General features: G+C 34.1%; 1 protein-coding gene and 3 long non-coding RNA genes across 12 annotated transcripts in view; 3 read left to right on the top strand and 1 right to left on the bottom strand.

The window, feature by feature from the left end:
• LOC108000374 (uncharacterized) overlaps positions 1-24,644 on the top strand; it is a 43,082-nt gene that overhangs the window by 11,411 nt on the left and 7,027 nt on the right. For 7 of the 9 annotated variants that reach the window (XM_028667996.2, XM_028667994.2, XM_017060663.3 and 4 more), the window contains 5 exons: positions 3,841-5,530; positions 5,617-5,776; positions 6,152-6,352; positions 24,049-24,163; positions 24,336-24,467. In XM_028667996.2, coding sequence (XP_028523797.1) covers positions 3,841-5,530; positions 5,617-5,776; positions 6,152-6,352; positions 24,049-24,163; positions 24,336-24,467 — 2,298 coding nt within the window. Of the gene's footprint in view, positions 1-972; positions 1,881-3,840; positions 5,531-5,616; positions 5,777-6,151; positions 6,353-24,048; positions 24,164-24,335; positions 24,468-24,644 lie in introns of those variants that run through there. The other 2 variants (XM_062086686.1, XM_062086690.1) reach the window with 2 other exon arrangements.
• Positions 8,806-11,764, top strand: LOC133667508 (uncharacterized). The gene is made up of 2 exons (XR_009833194.1): positions 8,806-10,982; positions 11,116-11,764. It is a non-coding gene; the product is annotated as an uncharacterized LOC133667508 (long non-coding RNA).
• On the bottom strand, positions 17,902-18,609 carry LOC114577894 (uncharacterized). Its single transcript, XR_003698331.2, has 2 exons — positions 18,473-18,609; positions 17,902-18,391 (listed from the first exon to the last, which is right to left on the bottom strand). It is a non-coding gene; the product is annotated as an uncharacterized LOC114577894 (long non-coding RNA).
• On the top strand, positions 19,311-24,014 carry LOC133667507 (uncharacterized). The gene is made up of 2 exons (XR_009833193.1): positions 19,311-22,500; positions 22,677-24,014. It is a non-coding gene; the product is annotated as an uncharacterized LOC133667507 (long non-coding RNA).

Genomic DNA, 24,644 nt, shown 5'->3' with positions numbered 1-24,644 from the left:
AATATAAACGAACTAATTCGAACTAAAGAATGAAACAAATTCTTTGTCTGGCATTTAATTTTCCACTCGTTGCATGCTTTGTCACGCGTATATTTTCATACAGTATTCATCTTAAGTCAAAAAGCATGCATGTATCTCGCGTACACAAATGAAAAGTAGACAGAATACAGTAATTTTCACAAATGGCACGAATCATTTAATCATTTTAGTATGTAATAGTTATATAACGATCGTTTCCTGATAAAGGCGAATTTATTACATATTTATATTAATTTTGTAATATAATTCTTTCATTATTTCAACCGGATTCATTTTCATTATTGAATAAAATAAATATATTTTATATGATTCATTAAATATTTTAACAATTTAAATTTTATCTTAACATTATTATATTATTAATATTAATATTTAATTTTCTCTTGGATTAAGATTTAAATTTCTTATATTCTCACCAAAATCTCTCAGAAGATCGAGATTAGAAAGAATATATATTTAAAAGCAACTCTTTCACGAGGTAGATAACACTTACTAAGAAAACAAGCAGCAAGTATATTTACAGATCAGAACCAAGAAAGAATATACACTTACTTTAAATATTTGATTTAAAAGTAAAGATTTAAATCAATTGTAGTTCGATTTGATAGTTCGATAAATAAAGGTCATCGGTAAATGTATCTATGAAAGGATATATGAAAAGATGCATATAATTGAATTTAAAGAAAAAGAAGAAAAAAGAATTTAAAAAAAAAGAAAAAAAAAGGATAAAATTTAGAAAGTCTTTTAGATTAGTATCAAACGAATCAATTAAAAAAAAATAGTATATTATATATACATACATATATATATATATATATATATATATATATATATATATACATGTACATATATATATATATAAAATACTATATTCTCACGATTTCTCAAAATTGTGTAATAAACATTCACCGGTATTGTATATCCATAGAACCGCTCCTAAAATATTCGAACGTGAAACCAGTCGGTAATGCGATTACTCGGGATCAACTAGACAGTACGAGTGCATACTATCGTGATCGTTAAACGGTAAGAATTGAGCCCTTGCCGGATGAGAAGGTTAAGTTTGATGGTCCGCTTTTTGTGCATGTCACTGTACAGATAGGAACAGAGGGAGGCCGACAAAAGCGTAATACTTAGATATAGAAATACATCGAAAGGCAAACGCGGCGCGGGCGCACTCGTGACATCAGTCGTTCGCAGTCTATGCGAGTGGTTACGATAGTGTGCGGTGGCGTCGCGACGCCGCGCTGGCGCAGTACCGTCAATCGATTCCACGATTTCGTCTGTCCGTGTAGTGGCGAGGAAACGCGAACAGTGACGAGCACACACGAACTCAGGCGGAAAGAAGAAAAGGGGGTATGCTGGATTGAGCGCGAGGGTGAACTTCAGAAAGAAAGAGAAGGAAGCAGCGAGGGAAGGAAGAGAGTGACAGAGTGAGAGGACGGAGTGAGGTTAGGGAGACGAAAGAGGGAGAGTCAGAGGAGGTATTGGTGCGCGTGTCTTTTAGCGACAACGCGTACGAGCTGAACGCGTACAGCATCCGAAAGAGCTGACAGATTACGGGGAAGGTTTGTTCGAGCTGAAAAAACATAGCCGTGTAAATTTCGGCTGTGGTGCCTCCCTCGGTTAAAAATATTCACGCACAGCAGTGCAGGATGACGACGTTGCGGATTTAGAAGAAACTAACGTAACTTTCTCGCAAGCTGGACGCCGGGATCGATCGTAATACAGTCTTCTTAACAGCCGGGTGACACTGGCCCGAAGACATGGATTACCGGTCGTCTATTGGCACCAGGTGCGAAGATGATTCCCTGGAGAACGAGAAAGGAATTGGTGTTGCGGTAAGGGATACATCGTTCTGTACGTGCATTCGATCGACGATCGCATTTCGTCGTAACCTTTTAGGCTATGACATCGTTCACCATCACTTTTGCGCGATAAATATTTCCACATTCTTTGTAGGACGTTCTTTTTTTTTTTCCCTTTGGATATCGCTACGGAATTGTCAAGCTTCAATCATGATTCTCGATTGTTCATTCTGTGCGAAGTAATGGTATCTTTCTTGCCGCAGTGCTTCAGGTGATAAATAATATGACAAGGATTAGTGTCATGTATGACGACACATTGCAAGATTCATGCGCCAAAATGATGTTGATGCGGATTTTTGTCCTATTATGATTTAATAGAGTAATGATCAATTAAGAAGATTTTATCGCAAATCGCACGACAGAGAGACGATAAAGAAAGTGTTTCATTACGTTGAGTGGTAGCCACGTGTGTCGAAATTGGTTTAATGAAAACGCCTTTAATTATGATATCATTTAATCAAATTCAACGCTCAATAATTAATTACGTAAGGAGTTTTTTTAAATGTTTTTATTAGTTTTCATTGCTTTTACGTGATTTTTCTTGCATTTAGTACGCAAATCGAATTAATCACACATATTCGGATATTATTACAATCAGAGACGTATCATTTTGTGATTCGTAGAACGCGTATACGAAAAGTATAGAAAAGTTCGTCGATTTAGGGACGGAGTTGCTCTATTTCTGGACTTTGAAACGGGTTACTTCACATTTTTCAACTTTTAGTTTTACTGTGATTTTATCTACTGTATTGATGATCATCGATAATACGCGGCGTTATCGATACACGATATCAAATCAGATGATACATTTAATTAATAATATTTTACGAAACAATGTATCATACTCGATTTTTCTTTTATCCTATATTTCTGAATTTAAAAAGAAATTTATCGAATATACATATATATGGATATATATATATATGTGTGTGGAAGGAAAAAACGTTATATACGTAGAATTAGGTGTGAATAAAAAACGCATATCCAATTTAAAAATGAGGGCAGTAATTAAATCAAGTTCTTTCTTAACGTAAATTATTTTTAAGAGAAATTTTGAAACATCTTACAAAGCGAGGAATTTTATTTTACGAAAAAATATCGGCAAGAATTTTTACCATTCAAAATTTACGTTATTTTAACAATTTAATTAACAAGTATATTTATTTATCGCTTATATCGATATATGCAATTAAATGCTATTAAATCTATAACCTCTTAAAATTTGTAGAATATTAAAAAATTATTAGCGAAAAATCTTTATCTTCGATTAGAAAAACATCAATACGTAAAATTGTACGAGCTATCGATCGATATTGACCGATCTTTCCTACATAAGTACGATTCACTTAAAACAGAAATTTTAACTATCCGTTACATTTGTTCACATTTATTTGCCCTTCGTAAATTCTCTCTGTCTTGACGCAACACCGATCTAACATGACAAAATAAATCTAAGTCCGCGACCTTAGACCTTTGATACTCTCGCAATTGCGTTTTTTTTCATTCACAACGATCATCCGAATGATCGATTATCCGTATTTATTCACCGATTAAACGTATTAGCCAATCAATATTTGGCAATTCTTTAATCTCTCTTAATCACCCCTAACAATATTCTTCCATTGAATTTTTACACGAGAAAACGATTCTTCTTCTCCCAAACACGAACAAAATCCAAATAAGTTCGAACAATCGAACACACGCGTACACATATACACACATATACATATTCTCGCGAAATAAAAAAAAACTAACAATCTTGATTCGAGAATTCATTTCCATTATTTCATTGGATCGTGGAAACTGGAGAAATCGCGAGGCACGAGCGTAAAATCTCTCTCCCCTGTCGGGAGTCCTCGGGAAAAGATTCCAGGGATTCTTGGCGTTCGCTCACTCCCGATCCTCTCTTTTATTTTTCCGCCTAATGTTACAGAACGAGCATAAAGGGGCGTCGAAGCGTGGCGGGACGCATACGCGTGGCACGGCCATGTCGTTCGGGTTTCGGCGAAGGCCGGCCTCCGGGATACCGATGCCGATAAACAACTACACGGGCGACTCGAGCGGGATGTTCCACCAACGATCGAAGTCGGCCGGGCCTGAGCAGAGTCGAAGGCGCGACGAGGACAACAGCGGGCACGCGACGATCCACAATTCGTCGAGCTCCGGCCGATCCACGCCCCGGCTCGCGCCCCCCAAGAAGGAGTCGAGCGGGATCGCCGTGAGGACGAACCGATTCGGGTACAGGCAGCCGCAAGCGAAGTTGACGAACAAGGTGAGCGACATATGCAGCAGCCACACGGTGAGCCACTACAATCAGGAGAAGCAGGAGGGCGGTTTCGTGAAGCAGCCGCACAGGGTGGTGGTGGGTGGCGGGCAGGTGGTGCCGAGCCAACCGGCGTTCAAGGTGAAATCGTCGCCCGTGCACAACACGGTCTCGTTCAGCAACGCCCATATGGACGGGAATCGAAGGGTGTCGGGTATACCGGAGCCCGTGGGCAGGTACACGCTCCACACGAGCCACCTGCCGTTACCCCAGTACGCCGTGAGGATGGGCGACGCGAACTCGAAGGTGGCGAAAACCGCGGCGAATCAGAGCAGGAAGGTGTCCGCCGCGTCGAAGAGCTCGACGAGCTCGAAGGAGGGGTCGAGCACCGAGGATTCCGGGGTCGGGAGCCAGCAAGGGTGCGGCGAGAACGAGTTGAGGGGCATGGTGGATTACGGGGACGGATCTTTGCTGAGGAGGCACGGTGCAGGCAGGCTGAGGAATTTAAGGATGGTCGTGAGCGGGAAGAGTTTCGATGTGAGGGACGTGAGGGACGACGACAGCACGGTGACGGAAATATCCGTGATACCTTTGCCGAAGACGTTCACCTCGGCGAGCACGGGATTGGTGAGGGAAAGGGCGACGCAGTATCAAAGGATCGTGAACAAGGACAACAGGTACACCGAGTCGACCACGTCCATGTCCACCACGTCCTCGGAGGGCTACGACGAGGGGCTGGGGGAGGAGAAGGTGTACAAGGACAGATCGCATTCCGAGAAAATTCCTTCCATCAAGTCGGACTTCAGCCCGCCGAGCTCCGACGACCCCGAGTACGGCCACGGGGAAGCGATGGCCGACGAGTACTCGTTGAGCTCCAGCGACGAGTGCCAGCGCTCGAGCTCTGCCCAACATTTGCAGCCATCCTCGAATCTAGCTAAATCTGGAACGCTACCCAAAACCGCTTTGCGCTCTGTCCTCCTCACCATAGAGGATCCTGCGTTTGCCGCCGCCGCTGCGACACCGACCGCTCTCATAGATGACGAAACGTCGCCCGTCGACAGCCTTTTCGACAGCCTTACAGCCAGTATTACCCAATCCGATACGAAAACACCGAAGAAGGAGAACGCGATGGAACAATCCGGGGCCGCGATCGACGATGACAGCCCTGGAACACCAACGAACGCTTCCAATTCGCTGAGTCTGTCGGAAGGTAGAGAGTATTTCGACGATGAAATAGCTGACCAACCGGGCCTTGTTTTCGACGACAACTCGAGGGCCGGCGCCGAGACTCAGTCTGCTATGGCTAGCCAAGTCGTCACGGAGAATAGTCACACTCTGGTCGAGTCCAGTCCTAAAACGGGTAAATATCTACTGATATTTTGCGTATACGTAGAGGTGAGAATCGTGCTCGCGAATTCTTATTATTATACTCTTCTTTTGTTTAAGGCACGGGGCATGGAAAAAACGCGACCAACAGCCCTCACCATGGTAAACGAATAAGCCGAGCCGGCAGTGTCGATACTCTGTCCCCTTGTGAATCTATCGCTTCTGATGACTTGATATTGGATTATGAGCACAGCGATGCGAGCTCCTACGAGGAACAACGGTACGGCGTTATACGGCGTGGTTGAATACGCTTGTTCTCCTGAAATTTTTTTACGTATAAAGTGTTCGTCATTCTTGTTAATTTTATTTTCAATTATACTGTTATTCTTAATAGTAATTCTTACAAGTATATATTCTCTACCGGTGTATTTAATTTAATCAGTGTGAAATTGACAATCGTAAAATCAATATTTTCAATTGACCTTTGTTCTTTTCGGTAATGTTGAGATAGCGATTAAAACCAAATACAAATCTTATTAAAATTTAAATAAAATGATGCGCTTTATAACTCGTTTGCTGCAAGAATGGCGTATTCGAAAAATTTGTATTATTGTAAACAAAATAATGCATAAATATCTTTATGCGTATATTTTAGAGTGGAGACCGGCACAGCATTGCAAGATATGGATAATGCTACCATTCTCTCCGAATTGGAAGCTCAAGGCGAAGATGTGATGAGGCAATGGTCCTCTTTGTTGAGTCAAACCCTGCAACAAACTAATAATTCCAACACGATTAACAACAACGTGAACGCTGGATCAGCCAATAATAATAATCAACCAGCCAACGATATAGGGTGTGTATTTAAAATTTTATATCGCTTTTTCAAATTCTTAACCGCTTTATACTTATATTCGTGATTTAAAACATCGCATGATTTTGCGATAGATATAATTACCTACGGAATAAAATATATTTTCAGCAAAATTTTAACAATACTAACATATTTTTATTTCTTTATTTTGATATTATTTTGTCTTTAGTACAATCTCCCTATTGCCATTCGTATTTAATGTACTTCAAAAAACGCATAATTCTTTTGTAGCTTTTAAAATGCTTCTTTTCATTGTGTTTTATACATTTACGTTATATGTTGCTTCGTCGTATGTTATTTTATAATATATTAAGAATTTACATTAAGAATTTACTATACGGTATAAATAGAGATAATGAAATGACGCGTTTCATCATTAATTCAATATAGTGTCTATCTGTGTATTGAATTTAATGATATTACAAAATTTTGTCTATGATTTAATAATTTTTTTTGTATATTTCATTATTTAATATTCGTTAAGTAAAATATATAAATTCGCTAAATTAATTATGCAGAAATTTATTTTTTTTTTTCATAAAAAGACTAAAAAGTTAATGTATTTATTGAGATTTTTATGAAATATTTAAAAAAACAGTACGTATTTTTGTCATTGGTAAAATTTTAAATTTTAGGATGTGTAAGGTAAGTTGTGTAACACTGTAGATTATATAAAATATATAAAAATCTGTGAATATTTATTATTCTTTCTAAGTATATCATAATTAACATAATTTTCTTTTAATTTATCTATTTTTAATTTTATTTTAATTTTTTTTATCTCTATACAATTTTACTTTATAATTTTGCTAATTATAGTATATAAAATTAAAAGAAATATATTTCATTAAAAACTATATATATTAGAAATATTTTAAATCATTAGCTTTACTATTGTTTTCTAACTACTGTTTACTGCATGATTCTTTTTTTTAAGCATGCGTCGAATTAATAGTTTATATTCGGTATAATTGTGCAAAATATTTTTATAGTAATGTTGACAACTTTTGTTGTCATATACTTTTTCTGTATATATTTTAAATTAATATCATCAATATATAATATCTATGTGAAAATTAAAAGTAAGAAACATATCTTGATAATCTCTTTTATACAAGATAATATAAATAATAATATGATGACACGATATAAACTTTATAAATACTATAAATACTTTTTATTCATGATACTCATTTATATTTGAAAAATATTATGTATATTCCTTTTTTTAAATTGAACGTTTTTTAAAAAATTGTTCATCTGAGAATAGATAGATGAAGAAATGGAATTATTCCAATGGATACATTTATGGAATATACGTCAGAGTTTATGATATATACGAGAGACATTATTCTGTGAGGAATAAAGCAATGTCTCATCCATTTAAAACTACGTCTGCATTCCCGACATGCAGACTATTCTTTAGCAAGCAAAAGATATATCTCACTTATTCATCCTGAAATCAATAACTATAGAAATTATTTGCACGCTTACCTATGAGATAAAGAAAAAAGATATTTTTCTTAGAGAGAAACATAAAACAATATTTTTAAATTATGTGTCAAAAATAGATACATCATTTTTTACAAAACAAATTGTTGTTAATTACTACCACATATTTTTAATAACGAATTTTATTATAATCTTACGTGTTATGATTAATACTATTTTTAATTGTACTTTTAAGATAATCATTCCTTCTTTTATATATTATTTTTTAAAATTATTTATCGTTGCAATATTTCATACGAGTATTCAAAAACAAATTTGCCGCGCGTTTGCGCGTGACTCACGTGTCATCCCCTCTTCTGGGTTACCTTCTCCCCTATTCGCTGACTCGGATAGCTATCATGGCGTCGCCGGCAATTCGAGCTTGAAACGCGGAACGCGTTTGTTACTACTGTTAGTAACGCGTGTGCGCTCTTACTGTTCGTGTTGTGTGTAATATTCAATCACGTGCCGTTATCGTGTTTCTCTATTCTTTTTATTCACAGAAAAGCGAAGTGAACTATGCAGTAGTGATTAATATACACAGTGCAAAGTAAAAGAGGACAATATTGATCGTTTATCTAAACTTCATTAAGAAATTCTTTGAAACGTAACTTAATATTTAATAAAATATTTAACAAATGACAATTAAAACGATACCTTTTGTCTTCGAAACTCGTAATGAATAATTTACTTATTTATTTTTTTATTTTTCAAAATAGAAATAGATTTTGCGATAATTAACGAGAAAGATTTTAAAAAAGAAGATTAACAATACACTATCAGCGTTAGCGTTACTGTTCTTAAGATATCAGTGAAATCTCTAGATAAAATCTCTTTACTTTGTTATACAATAATATACACATTTTTTGCATTAAATTGCAGAAATTTCATACGATAATACGAAAGAAATTGATATCTACAAAAATTAAATTGAATAGGTATGATAAAAAGTACAAGGAAGAATTAATTTTAAAAACAGATTTGCATTACAAGAAGAAGAGCTAGCTTGCAGGTTTATATTACAAAGAGGAGAATAATTTTTTAACAATGACACTCATTATCATGAGATGAAATGTACTCCATAATATACTCTATATTTTTCTTTCTGACTTATCACGTATATTATTTGTGATACGTACGAATAATATTTAACCAACAATATTAGTTATCCAGTTCTATTAGCAGTCACAAGTTACGTGATGTTTATCGAAATGGTTACTTGATATTTAGAAAATTTGATACAATCCTTCTTTCTCACCTGTATCATCGTATACCGCAATAAGACTAAGTTTCTTTGTAGTTTTGCATCGTATTCGACGTATCGTTTAAATCACTAGACTTATTACAGCTATTATTTTTTTCCATGTAGTTCCCTTGCAAACTTGTTTAATTATTTAATTGCGCTTTTTTATCATGTATGCTGCATGCAAAATCTATCTATCTAGTTTGCGTGATGAAAATTTGATGACAACATTTAAATCAATTTTTTTTTTTCCTTCGTAGATTTTCTCCAATCTAGTAATGTAAATTAGAATAATCGTAGTAAATTGAAATTTTAGACGATACTTCGAATGACGATTTATTATCTTTACACGTCCACAACTTTAATGGAATCGCATTGATTGATATTTAATTTCAAAGCAGAAATATTTGTACGCAGAATATTAGAGCATAAGCAATAATATGTTTGTCACGAAATAATTTTGTGTCATATCGTACCGATTCATTAACTCTGTAATTTGTTTGTGATTAGAGGCTAAAATTGCGTTTCTTGTCTAAGTTTGCCTTGCTTTTTTTCATACGCTTTTGTTTAATCCACGTCTTTGTAAAAAAAAAGAAAAGAATTTCCTTATCAGGATTATTTAATTATGCCAGTGTTTCCCAGTATATGCGACCTTTTAATGTCACAAAATAATTTTTTGATCGCCACGGTTAATATTGGATCATTCCTTGAGTGATTGCAATTGAAAGACTTGTTTAATTCTTCGATTTAAATTTTGAAAAATTTTACAAAAATGCCCAACTTTTGATGCTGGATTAGAAGAACACGATAGATTTAATATATTGTATATGTTAACATCGCTTGTATATTAACATTGACTTACTAATTATTAATATTCAAAATGGGGGAAAAAGATCAATAGCAACCGGAATTGGAATTATTCTTACTTGATTTGTTTTGATTTTGTTTCAAAAACTTACAACAAATGCAATTTTCTTGCAAGATTAAATTACTGATGGAATGATCTGATAGAATTTAGCGAACGACTGAATGTTTTTAGAATAAAATAGAAAATTCTTCGTCGCGCGAAACAAACAGGAACAGGAAAAGTTTGCGAAAGGAAGAGGTTATCCTTGAAAATAAAGGCAAATTGTGGGAAATGTTAATGCAATAATAACACAGAGTTTCATCCTCACGGTCCTCTCAATATCACATAAGAAATGACTGCTCGTTAAATTTTCACACGATTACTCTGCCTCTTATTTCTTTTCGCGTTTTCATTCTGAGGGAAGAAGATTGCAATTTCATCCTGTAAAAAAAAAAAAAAAGTACCAAATTAGTGGTCTCATCTTGTTTTCACGATGCAAAAAAAGTGTTTCCCAATCTTACACTTCGATATCATCTCAATAATATCTCGATAGATTTTTACGCCGTTTCAACGTTATCAACAATCGAATGTTATATTTCGAATAAAAGAGGGATAAAACGTAGATAAAATTATATTTAACTTGGTTCTGAACAAATCTTTACATTACAGTTTACACATATGTGGGAAACACCGGTGTAAAATCTTCTTCCAAGCTTTTATTTATTTTTTTTTTTGCTTCTTTTGTCCCACCCTGATTACTCGATACTTCTTTTATAACTTTTCAAGTTTTCAGACGAGACGTTGGAACGAAGCGAATGTAGCCTTGTTTCGCTCTTTCTTTCTTTTTTTTTTTTTTTTCACCAACAACAGTTCAATTTTCTTTCGATAATCAATCTTACATTTGTTACACTCGCGCGATATGATTATTAAAAAAATTAGCAATCCCGTACGTGGAATGGAAATCGGTATCGGGTGTCGATTCTTCTTTTCGGTCGAGTCTTTTTTCTTTCTAGAGAAAAGAAAGAAACGAGGTAAATCGTAGCGAAGTAAATAATTATTAGATTCGCAAAGAAAAGGAAAGAATTAAAGAAAATTAAAAAAAAAAAAAAAAAAAATTACAAAATTGCAAGAACGTCAATTCAGCGATAGTATTTTGTGTTCTAGCGCGCTAATAAAGCGAGTGAAGCAATTGCAAAGCCCCGATGAGGACTCCGCGGGTGGGGACTACTACCAGCTGACATATCCTAACTAGCGACCACAACCCGCCGGCCCTTCTCTGTCGACTAGCGAAACCACACTAGATCGCAGCGACTAAGTCGGCATAGTGTTGAGAACACACGGACGTAATTACACACTTAGGGACAGTAATCAGGCATAACGGGACGGACGGGACCTTTTTTAAAACAAGGTCTCTCGAACAGAAAAGAAAGAAAGGAAGAGAGAGAGAGAGAGGGAGAGAGAGGAAATGGCGAACGAATAGCGATGGAATAACGAGGAGTTTTATCACGCGTGAAAAGTATTCAAATTTTCGGCGACGAAATTGATTCTTCCTTACACGTGATTTTGATCAATGGGCGAGAGAGGAGACTGGTTTGAGAAGTTGAAATTCTCGAGAATCGTTTCTCTCGAAATCTCTGCCGCGTTGCCACGGGAGACTATCGCGTCCACTCGCGGACGGATATTGTCGGGAGAAAAGTTTTCGAAATTTTGTTTCTCAATCGGTGATTGTATTCGCATCACACGGAAACAGGATACGTACGGTCGTTCGGACAGGGGGAGGGAAAGAAAAAGAAAAGAAACGGTAGCACAAGCAGATAAGGATAATAAAGAAGATGATAAACACGATGATGACAAGTAGCATGAACGATAGAAATTATTTTTCCAATTTCATACGAGTCTTCGTCACGTCCGATAACTTTCGTCCTTGTCAAAGTTCCAAAAGAAAAGAAAAGAAAAAAAAAATAAATAAAATGAAGTAAAATAAAATAAAATGAAAATAAAAGTTAAAAAAAAAAAAAATCCGAACCGCTTTTTTAGGTTCGATTTTTTTCCTTTTTCAGTGTGTTTTCTAGTCTGCTAGCTGATCCAATTTAATCGTCGCTTAAATCGATAAATATATGCGTATAGAAAGTGAGTAGATTACATCGTCGTATTCGTACTCGATTCCCAGTGTTATTATTATCTATAATAATAATAATAATAATAATAATAATAATAATAATAATAATAATAATGATAATAAAGAAAGAAGGTATACTAATTATTATAATATATCGAATAAGAAACGAATTGATCGTCACCAACACGGCCAGTATCGGTGTTTTATTCTCTTCATTTTTTTTTTTTTTTTTTTTAACATCTATTATTCTTTCTTCTGTATTTTTACAAGGAAACAAAGCATGTTACAAAGGATATTGCAGCACGATCGCTTATTTTAATTTGCTTCGTCTCACTGTGATTCCATTCTCTTTATTTGCGTCAACTATTACCAACTATTCATGAGTCATTTCCATCATAGACATAGTTGTATAGGTAGATTTGAGGTAATGCCAAATATTAGTTGTCTTTATGTACATTTGATGTTACCGTAGAATTTTTTTTTTTTTTTTTTTAAATCGCTGTAAGTTATTATAATAGGTTATTATAATTGTGATCGAATGTAATTATAACGATTATTTGAATTTCGTATATTCGCCAATGGCGATACAATTGAATTCCTATCGTTTATTATACGTATGTTTTCTTTGCGAAATTTTATTTTTATTATTAGACGTATCTAATTAATATATATATATATATATTTTTCAATATTCTTGACAAACGCGACATAATTATTATTTCCAACAATCCAGGAATTAATCTTTTCATCTTGAAACATTAATACATATCCCTCTCTTAAAAGCATTTAATAAGCATTTATAAATAAGTGAGAGCTGTTAAGAATTTAGAGTCAACCGTACGACTCGAATATCAATCCAATTTGCTTCCATTAAGAGTACTAAAATGTTTCCAGTAAACTAAGCTCGTAGACTAAAACCCTTGGGAGGGGGGGAGGGGATGGACGAAGTTCATGGCCATGGGTCGAGTTTGTAATTATGGCAGCTAACCAACCTCGAAAATTTCTGTCTACCAAATTGATACTCCCTCATGCAGGAGATAAATTAACGTATCTCTTCCAATATGGACGATCTTAAGTGTCCAATTCATCACTTTAGTTAATTCTTTTCTCCAAACTTATAATAATTTCGCTTCCTTAAATGGATGATGCTTCCGTCTATACAGCAGCTCTATAGAAATTGTTGTTTCAGCGTTTAATCGGCACCGACATATTCAAAAGTATGCCAATAATAGCATGATACTGGAACAACAATTTTCAATTGTACGCAAGATGCGAGGCATCATATATATAGCCATCAAACTGGAGCACTTTCTATTAAAATATACTTAATTTTAATATAAATGTTGCTCCGTTGCGATATCAAATGGATAAAAAAGATATTCTTATTTTATTAAACTGGGTTTAATATATCTAAGATAATCTGCATCAAACCGTTTAAAGTTTGGATTATATCAAAAGGAAGAATTCAAATGGTCGCCCTTCTTTACCAACAGTATTCGAATTCAGCTCAGCTCCTGCTTCTCACCTAACCTCAAAAGGGATACGTATTAATGTATTTTCGATTCTTTATCGATCGATTGTTATTAACACTGTACACAAATTCACGAGGATTGTATTATATAACGTTAGACTTGGTAACATTATCCGCATAGTTCGCATAGTTTTCTATCGTATATAAACACAAATATCTTGGAGTACATTTCGATATACTACGCATAACTTATATTCGGATTTTCCGATTATCGGAAAAGGAAAAATAACGAGAGACGGTAGACACCTCGTATCACACGGACCTAAATAATGCACGAACCATCAGTGGTTCTCAATTTCTGAGTAGCGATCTTCTTTCCACGAGTCTTTTGACAACTTTTGATTGCGTTTGCGTATTGTAAGATTTTTATTATTTATCGTTATTATTGGAAAGGAGGACTCGCAACTCGAGAAAATATCGGAGAACGCTGATCTGCGTGAGATTTTGAAAGGATGCGGCTTCTAAGTGCCTCGATCCCTCGGTCGAACAAAAATTCATACGAACAATAACGGAGTAATCGCTGTATCGTGCGATTCGTGAATCATACGTGCTCTCCCCCTTCCTGCGTGCACCCCAGAATGATTTCAACTAGAGGGAAGTTCTGTCAGGGTTGCGAGAAAGGGAAGGAGGTTGGTTAAGCAACGATGAAAAAGGGGATTTAGAATTTTATTCGGGGGAGTTTAAGGCACTCGTGATGTTGTTGGCGGCATTTATGATTCACGACGTACGTAATCATCCGCATTGTATTCATTCAAATCGTGGACTTTTCTTTCTCTTTTTGATAATTTCAGATTAGGCCAATGTTATTTTTACTTTTATTATTTATATCAAAGTAAAATATAAGTATTTTAGAAATGGAATTATATGTTACAGTGAAAGCGTGAAGTGTTTAATAAACATATACAGTGTGACTAGTCGATGTATGCATTTACGTAAGAATTCAGAGCGAAAAATTAATAAAGGCCAAGTATGAAGGTGTCTATATAAAAACTGGATAATTATATAGGTGCATACAATTGACAATTACAAATGTATGCATGTATTTATTAAACATGAATACGTTCTTTGTAACATATGCTTCTTTGATAATTTTAAAGAGAGATAGGTTTATCTGTTAGGTTATCTTAAACTCCATTTTGTTTCGTCCTTTTTAGAAATTTTACACTTCTAACGAGTTCTTCCAACTGTGTGCAAAGGATATAAAAGAGAATTTTATCTAAAAAGATAAAATTCGTCGTGAAATTGTATATAAGTTTGTTTTTTTTTTTTTTTTTGAATTCAATTTGAAAATTCAGTTCTCTTGTGGAAAAGAATAATTTGCGATTATAGAGATTGAATTTACATATTGTTTTCATTATTTTTTTTTTTTCAACCGATTGAACGTATTATATGCAGTATTAATTACATTTTTTCTCTTTATTTCTCTTAATAATTATCGATTGTGAATATTACTTATCGATAAAATCGCGTGATTTTACGATTCTTCTTATCACAAGTATCACGTTGATATGAATTGCAATTGATAATAGTCTTGATAACTCAATAGAAAGAAAAAATATATATATATAAATAAATAAATAAAAATATTATATATTGCAATAATGTTAATAAAATACGAATATAATTTTCTGTTATGTCAGAAATCAAGAATTATTCTCATTATATACGTATATACATTATTATGCGCGTAATTATTTACAATTATCTATCTATTTAACTTATTTTATTCGTTGATATATCGAGCTGATAAATAATTTTACGTAAATGTTGCTTCGAGCGCTATTCGTTTGAAACGATACGTAAGGAACGATACGTAAATTAGTTGAAATGCCGCCATTAAAGGTGCTATAAATTATTTTATTCGAACGGACGAATGTTAATTGTGTACCTAATTTTTAACCCTTAGCTTTTCAACACTTTTAACGAATAAATAAATCGCGGTCCAAAAATTTTCATCCGAAAAAAAATTCTCATTCTCAGCCGTGAGATGCTGTTCAAACAATTTTTCGATTAAACTTTACGCGAAAGTGTAAAAAAATTTACGATGTATCTGTGCTTCGAGAAACCATTCATCCATTCGATGTAATTTTTAAACGTTTCGAACATTACTCGTACGAAAGAAGAAGAGGAAAATAATGATAATAATAAGAAGAAAGAGCCAGATTTTTCTGTAAAATTCAATGTGTTACGTATTTTTAATAAGTCCTCATCCTCGTTAATGTTTGAAGATTATTCTATTTGGTTGGAGAGATGTTTAATTTCGTAATAGCTGTTGCAATTGTATCGATGAAGATGTATTTATGTACGAAACAAATAAAGGCTGCATTTAAAATCCTAACAGATGCTGGTATATCGAAGCGAGTCAATATTTATTTATCGTTCGTTTATTTTCTAACGTTTGAAAATGTTTGTTCTATTTACCCGATATAACAAGAAGCCAATACTTATGAAAATAATATGAAAAATAGTACGAAATGGCGTAATATCATTATTATCATTTATGAAACTTAATATTGTCGTTAATATTGCTATAAATAAATTCAATAATTATGAATGTAAATTTTTTAGATAAAAAAAAAACAATCGTTGAATTATACATGGAATTTTTTATAGGTGAAATTTCTTCGATAAATCGCGTTAATAATAACAATTTTTTTTTCTATGTACGCTAACGCTGATACGTGTATTAATTTTCTGGAAGAATGATAAAAAGAACGTTTCTTTAATACTCGTTATACGGTGCTCGTAGAGAGTATTAGATTGTTCCAAAAATTCTTTTTTTATCGTACAAATCTCCCTGTATTTTTCTATAACTTTTACTATTTCATTCTTTCAGAATAGTTATATTCAGATATTATATCATACTTACATATTTTATTACACACAATTTATGCAGTTTTATTCAGTTTCCCCTTTTACTATTCATCTAATTATTCCATAATTGATCTAATCTATTTGCAATTTGTGCAACTTTCCAACGTTGTCGTTCGGGAGCACTGAAATTAATTCTTAAAAAACCTAAAGGAAACAAATTAGATGGAGTATTTTTCAAAACCCAGGCCCACCAAAATCATAATTGGAACAATTTAATATATCTCAAAAAGTCAATTTCTATCCTTTCATTCCACCGATCTCGATTTAATTAAACCTTCTCTCCGATCTAAAAAAAAAAAAAAAAAAAAGAAAAAAGAGAAAAAGTAGGAGGAAACAATCGATAAAATACGCGTGGCCGGGTCTAATGAAAGAGTCGAGGCCTGCTCGAGTAACCGGCGTGTGAAGTATAATCGTAAACTCGTTAAAACCCGTACCAGGTTTAATAGCCATTTAACAGGAGCCCCCACGTTGGAAAGCGGTAATCGCGTTCGCCGTCTGCCCGAGTTCTCGAGGAGGCGAGGGTTAAACGGCAAAAAGAGGGGAGGAGGGAGAAAAGGAAGGAAGGAAGAGACGGAGAAAAAAACCTTTGGGACGGAAGGTAAATAGGCGGCGTTTAATAGCGAGAAACCGAGAGGGGAAAGTTCGGTATCCTTGAGAATCATCGCCACCGATTTGAAACGAGCAACGATTATTATCGGAGGAAGCGAAAGAAAGGCGCAGCAGCGAGGATCGTCGCGTGTTGCGCAATTGGCCGGCTATGCTTTGCCTCGAGAACTTTTCCAAATTGGCAAATTACGCGTTTGAGGCTCGCTGAAGGGGGGAAGGATACAATTGGACACGTGTGTCTAAGAAGAGAAAAGTTGTGGGAAGATTGGGGGGAAAAAGAGCAACGTTTATGGTGCAAATGAGATAAGGATTGGGAAATATCGTTGGAAGGCATCGTGGCTAAGGATAATAGTGGCGGGAAATAGCGTGGAGGATCGAAGGAGCTATGAAGGAGCCATCCGTGACGAAGAGTACCCCTCCGCGAGCTAATATTTCTGCGGCAAATGGGTAAATAATTTCGACGTGTAAAAAAATTATGATAAGTTTTAAATTTGTTTCGAAACAGCTGATTTTGATATCGAAAAAAAACGAAGGAAGCGTTTCGAAACGAAACGCGCATTTTTTATACGTAACACAATATGTTATGAAGTTACGATTGCGCTGTATAAGAGAAATTTCCTGATGATTCAGACGATAACGTTGCGAGATGGAAAAATGAAGATAGGGAAATGTGTATTCGCGCAATAGTATTTTTTTCTTTTTATTATTCGAATTATTAATCGAAATAATTTTTTTTTTAATATTATTTTTAAATACGATTTTAAATTTATTCTATTTTTTCCCTGACAAATTTATCCGATGAAATTAATTAAACGAGGAATATATTTTTCAAATCATTTTATTGCATTAAATCATGTATATTACTTTTATTTAACCGCAAAAACCGGTTTTACATGTTCTTGTCCTTGCACACAAGGGTCTACAATCTCGCTACTTAACAAAAATATATTAACATTGCCTTGAAGTTAAGTGGGAATAAATGGGAGTGTTGAACAGTGATATATATTTAAAGCGAGTAAACCAATTTATCATTTTTTCTTATTTAAATATTCTCGGTGATTAATATTTCATTGAATATCTTTCACGCAGTATTTTTCGAAAGAAAAATTATTATCAAATTGTTACGTGTTTTTTTTTTTTATTAAAAAATAGGATCAATTATGGCAGGAAATTTAATTAATTTTGGACGAAATTTGATTCGAATTCCCCGTTAACGACTCTCTGACAGCTAATTTCGAACCACTTACAGCTATGAGTCAGATACTTCCACGCGTCATTGCACATTGGGGTTTGTCAATTTTGACACAATTCTGAAAGATTTTACGTACATCAAACGCGACGAATTTTCAATTTATTATCATTTAACGCGTATATAATGTTGAAGTACTTACAATGTTCCATTTGGGCAAAGTACCCTTGTCCAATTCTCCGTGGAATTCTGCATTAAAATATCTCGGGTAAATAACCTGTCCCGATGAAAATAACCATGCGCCGCACTGAAATGGTATCAAAGTAACCGAGTATTTGATTAATGCGCGCTTACAAGATATTATTGCGAGCATATAATATTATTAGCCGAGTAATAGAAGCTTTGAAGTGATATCCTGTAATCGTTTAATCGAAAAATTACAGCTCATCGAGCTTAGTTGTGGTTTTATTATGGTCTAAATAAATAACGGTGAATTGTGTTTGTTTTGAATCTCTGGTATCTTATTAACGAGGTATTAACAACTAGGGTAAACATATCCCTAGAATTCTAGTGATTTATTTTTGTTCAGTTATTTTTAGAAACTTGTTATCTTTAGGTGCCAACGTATCCTTACAGTTCTAGTGATTTACTTGTGTTGCTTTTAGAAATTTGTTATCTTTAAGTACTCTTGATGTTATTTGGGATTAATTAAATTTTCCTTGAATCATGGTGGTACAAATGATTAAAACGATTAAAAATATCGCTCGATTTCAGTTTAAATTCGATTAATTTTATTTTTGTTCGAGGATAATATCGAAAATTTTTCTTAAAAGAATTAATATTTACAATCCTCTTCGTTTCCACGAAAATATTACTTTCGTCTCGGTCGTGTACGTTGCAGTCACGTTTACTTACTCTTGTTTTATTAACTTTTCACATTTAACGCGTAATAAGCGCACAACCGTGTAATTCATTTTCTACAACGCCAGACGTTTCAACGAAGGGAATAACGATATTCTTTCGAACCGTTAGGTCGATCGAAGCGAAATCGAAATACTATGGCTAACTATCACGAACACGGTAATTTATGCCAAGCAGAACGGTTTCGACATTAATCAGAGCGTTACTAGTTAACCGAGTTTTTCTTTCTATTCTTCCTTCATCCTTTCTTCTTTTTCTACCATCACTTTCTTCGATCAAATCTCACGCATATATAGAATATCTTTAAAAATCACTTTGCTCGTCTAAAATCCTTGGAAATTCGTAACAAATATTTCCTTTCGAAAATGTACAATTTACAAAAAGTATTTAAATAGTTAAAGAGTAACCTTCCCTATCGTTGAACGTAAATCGAAATGTATCACGACTCCGGAAATATATTGGCTCAAAATATTCCAATCAAATAAAATAATTAACAATAAAAATATGCATGCCGATACTTAAATTCCGAATATATCATTTTACTAGAACAATAATTTAATTTTTTTCAATCTATCATACGAGAATTTAAGTACGTAAAACATTCAGATTTTAATAAAAGATAGACGAAACTATATTCTTTTTAGACTTTTGAGGGTGAATTTTATCGCCTCGAAAAAACCCTTATTTTTATCATACCAAGATAAGCGTTCGAATAATGAGGATATTGTACTGGGCGTTTAAGATGGAAAATTCGTCTGCCGAAACGACAAAATGCCAGCACATAAGTTAACCGAGAGAGCAAGTGGTTCCCTTCTCCCGCCCCTTCCCCTCCCGTCGTTTTAACGGTGGTTTCGCTCAGAAATGCATGATATTCTAATGGACGTCGTAAAATGAAACGGCGGCGCGCTTTTGTTGCTCGCCGGATATCCTCCAGAGTCGAAACTTTCTGGCAAAGGGCATTGGCAGGCAGAAGTTTCTCCTCCCACCCCAAGGGGAGGAGGGAGGGATGACTTTCGATGAACATTGTATTCCTCCCCATAGGGAAATCGATCGTCCACGCGACAGGATTAATTGCTAATTATTCGGTTATTCTCGGATGCCGCGCGATTCCGCGCGAAATATCGATGTGATTATCGCCGTTGAAACGATAACCGACGGGGAAATGGCGCGAGGCGAACGAACTTGGAATAATCGGAATAGTGGAGTAAGAAAAAGAAGAAAAATATTGAATCAGGAAGTTGGAATTTCGATTTGAAAAAGCAATTTTACTTTTTCCGTATAAAAGTTTACAACGAAACGTTTTTAACGGAAAGAAAAAATATCGGGGATATCGGTGTTAAAGTTTGCAAAAGAATTTTATTATACGGGTAAAAGGTGTGATTTGAATCATCTTTGAATTGGATCTTCAGCCATGTACGAAAATGTGCGATAAGCAAGTTGAGGAAATCAGTGATAAGAACGAAAAGAGGGGCCACAGGTTGAATCAGCGATTTGCGAATTCTTGCGGATCGATCTCGATGCAAATAGGGGTTATTGACTTATGGAGCGTTTAACACGCCGCGACAGGAAGCGAAAATTGAGACGACGTATATTCACCGAGTTGGCGGCAAAGTGGCAGGTTTCGAGGGAGAGAATCGTCGACACGGGGTCGAAAGGAGAATCGCTAGACCAGAGACGCCAAACCGTAGTCAAGGGTCGAAAGAGCAGAAGAGTATTGATCGTTTGCTTCATTCCCAACTACTTTTAAGCGAAAGGATAGATTTCTTTCATTTGCAATTATTCTTTATCTTTTAATTTCTTAATTCGTTTGATTTAATGTAATGTAAAGAAGGATTATGAAAATTGTATTTCAGTGAGAGAAAAAAAAAAATAGAAAAAAGATAAGAATTTAATAAAATTAAAAATAGTAAAGATAGAATAAAAAATTCTATAGTATAATTGACACGTAGTATGTATGTACCATATGTCTGTATTGTATGAATGTCTTTTTAATAGGACTGCAATTAGACGACACGTAGACGGAACGTGGATAATTTGAAAGTGTTGTTCTAAATGGAAAAAGAAACGGAAGAAAAGAAGATTTTTATTTTACATCTACAAACAGAGAATATTTCTAACCATATTGAAAATATCTATCAAGTTTCATTAAAAATAATATTTAGTTTAAAATATATTATATCTTTTTTTTTTATAAATGTGATTATTGCCTCTTATTTAATTTTATTATGAATTTTAGAAATTCCTAGAAAAACAAAAAGACTCATCATTCCTAATACATAACGTAGATTACGTTTTTATATTATTAATTGTAAAATCTTATTTAATTCTTTATAGAGTTCTTTTCTCACTGAAATGACCAAATAAAAACCTATATATCATAAGGGAAATAATATTTATATCTTATGTGAAAAAGATATTGTTTGTTTTTACGCTTTAAAAATTCACTTGTAAAAGATCCATCTTCAACATTCCTCTAATCCCTCTTTTTTCTCATACATAATCGAATCAGACACATTCTTCACACTTTTAAATTATCAAAGGTTTGAAAACTAATTTCTTCAGTCTGCCGAGTAATTTTTATTCTTTTCATTTGCCCGCCACCCCCACTTTTCTACCGGTTTGGCGCAATTCCTCGTGTTATCGAACGAAACGCTGTAATCTGGTTTACGCATGCGCGATAACGAAAGTCGAAACTAGTTGCAACGATATGCCGGCTCATTTTACAGATCACAGAGCGCCGGTAAACATCGCGATCTGAGCAGTGGCGTGTAGTTAAGAACAGGCGATTAGATCTAACGACAAATTTTGGTCACGTGCATTTTGTCACACGTTTTCTCCTTTTCCCGCCAAATGTCGATCGTAAAAATTACCGATGTGCATCGTAAATGCGCACGAGGACACCGCATTGCGCAAACTATAGTGAGGATTGAACGAATTATTTAAATCTGTGACGGGACCGCGCGTTTCGTGACGCGGATCTATGTTTCGTGTTCGCTTGACAGGTTCTTTCGTGACACCGATAATTTGTGATGGATCTATCCCTTTCCTGTTGCCCTCACTCTCACTCACCCTCGTTCCTTTTTGTTTCGATCTGTGTTCCACATTCGCTAACTCGACGAGTCTTGGTCGAGAGGTTAGAAACTGGAGAACGAAGATTATTTTTGTAGCTTGATGGAATGGTGTTGATTCTATAATAGATTGCATTTGATATAAAATGTTGATCTCAAAGTAGTTAAAGATGTTTGTGATAAAATTTTTTATATCTTTTTTTATAATCTTGAATTTAATTTAAGATCCAGGATGTCAAAGGTATGTATTTGTATATAAATGCAAAAATTTTGAGGAAACAAATCTACGCACAATTCGAATTTTTTAAATGAATTAATTATCAATTATTATTCTTTACAATATTATCTTTCATTTTTCAATATCAAAAATATCATGTATTTTTTAAATTATTATAATTTTTATTTTTTCATTTTTAGTTAAAAAGTAAAAAAAGTGTTGCGGATTAAAATGTTGATGAAAAATAATTTTTTATATAAATTTTAAAAATAATTACGAATCATTGATAAATCTCATTTATAAAAATTTTTTCGATGTCTGATAATAAAGAAATGTTCGCTCGCGTATATATGTATTTGACTGCGAGATAACCACATTTTAATTAAAAGAACCGAGATATATGATTTTATCGTTGCAAATGTGTAGGTTGCACAGAATTCTTTCGAAAGACACTCACTTTCTCATTCACTGTAATCAATAGAGAAGTTAAGCACGCAGACCTCTCGAAAAAATGGAGGAGTAACTATCTTTAATTAATGGAGCCTATTTAACTTATCGACAGTAGCGAGTTCATTAAGTCTATTAGCAATTTAATTTTTTTGATTTGAAAATAAATTGAAAAGAAAAAAATTTGTTTCTTCTTTTTTTTTTATTAACGAAATTTTTTTCTTTTTTTTCTTTTTAATTTAGATACATTTACAGTATCTTATTTTCTTATTAAAAAAAGTTATTACATTGTAACAAGAAATTATAATTTATAAGAATAGCATGTTACAAAGATTTTAATCACGTAATCCGAACTAGAAAAAAATGAGAATATAAGAAAAGGTTACTCGTTGAAAGTCAGTTCAATGAATTCTCACGATCGAGTGTATCGAGTATATTCATGGACATTAATCTAAAGTAATTTAACTTAAAATTAACCACTCTACGTAATATTATTTAATTTGTTTATTCATATTTGAAACAATATCCACACATTTGTAAAATTTACCACGTGTTTAGTAATCCGTCCCATAATGCCGTCTTAAAAAAATAATTATGAAATAAGTAAGAAAGATATTCGATGAAAAAGAATATTTTCAATTGTCGAACAAACGAGTGTAATGGAGCCGTCGAAAGGCGCGAAGAAGCGAACAGTTTTAACCGGAAGGCCTCGAATTGCGAGTGGAAATGCGGTCGTTGAAGATGAGAACGGAGTTTCGTCGAATCGAAACGGCGAAGATGCTCGTGATTCCGGCTTGTCTTCCGAGTGTTCGACACCTACAGTTGGTTCACCGGTACCAAGGCAACGAAAAGCCACGAGCAATCCGATTAATATCGGTGATAACTCGATGAAACCACGCGCCACGATTCAGGCTGGAAGGTAGATTCATCTCTTAAAACAATGGTCGATTATAAGTTTTGTGACTCATTGATTGAAATTAAAATAAAAATACAATGTTATTTTTTCGAAATAAAGATATAAAACAAATATCTTGGATTCTTTGTTTGAAAAATAAATGTTTTACTTAGCATTGTGAAAAAAAAAAATAAAACCAAATTGTAATTCTTATAAATTGTTTGTTTCAGAAACGATTGCGATAAAACAAAGATATGGCGAAATAGATCCGTGACTGATTCACCACGTTCCATAGATAGCACGCGTAATCGCCAATTCTCTAGTCCCTTAAGGATATCGAGAAATGTAAGTAATTTTTTATAATCGCCATTATTCTTCAATCATTTTAAATTGTACCAATTTTTTCGTGATATTGAAATAATATTTTAAAATAATAATATTTTATTTTTATAAGATATAATTTCATTGTCTATGAACAATCAATATATATATTTAAATTTCTAATATTTCATTTCAGATCCAATCACCAAATCTTGACTCTGGGGATGAAGGAAGTCTTCGAGTTGATCGTGATACCTATCAACACATGTTTCAAGACATTGTTTCTATAAAAACAACGCTCCTGAAACTGAAACGAGTACTTCAACAGGTATATCGAACATATATTGAAAGGGTTGATACGACTTCTTTGTATTTATGAATTTTATTAATAAGAAATACACGATATTTTCGTTTGTTTCACATAATATGTGTATCAATGTGCTTCTGTATTAACACGCACTCTTTTATTTTTTTTTTTCATTATTGTCATCAACCATGATTTTAT

This window comes from Apis cerana, linkage group LG16, assembly GCF_029169275.1.
Source record: "Apis cerana isolate GH-2021 linkage group LG16, AcerK_1.0, whole genome shotgun sequence".
Lineage (NCBI taxonomy): Eukaryota > Metazoa > Arthropoda > Insecta > Hymenoptera > Apidae > Apis > Apis cerana.
Note: the sequence above shows the minus strand (reverse complement) of the source record. Positions and strands in the feature narration are given on the sequence as shown.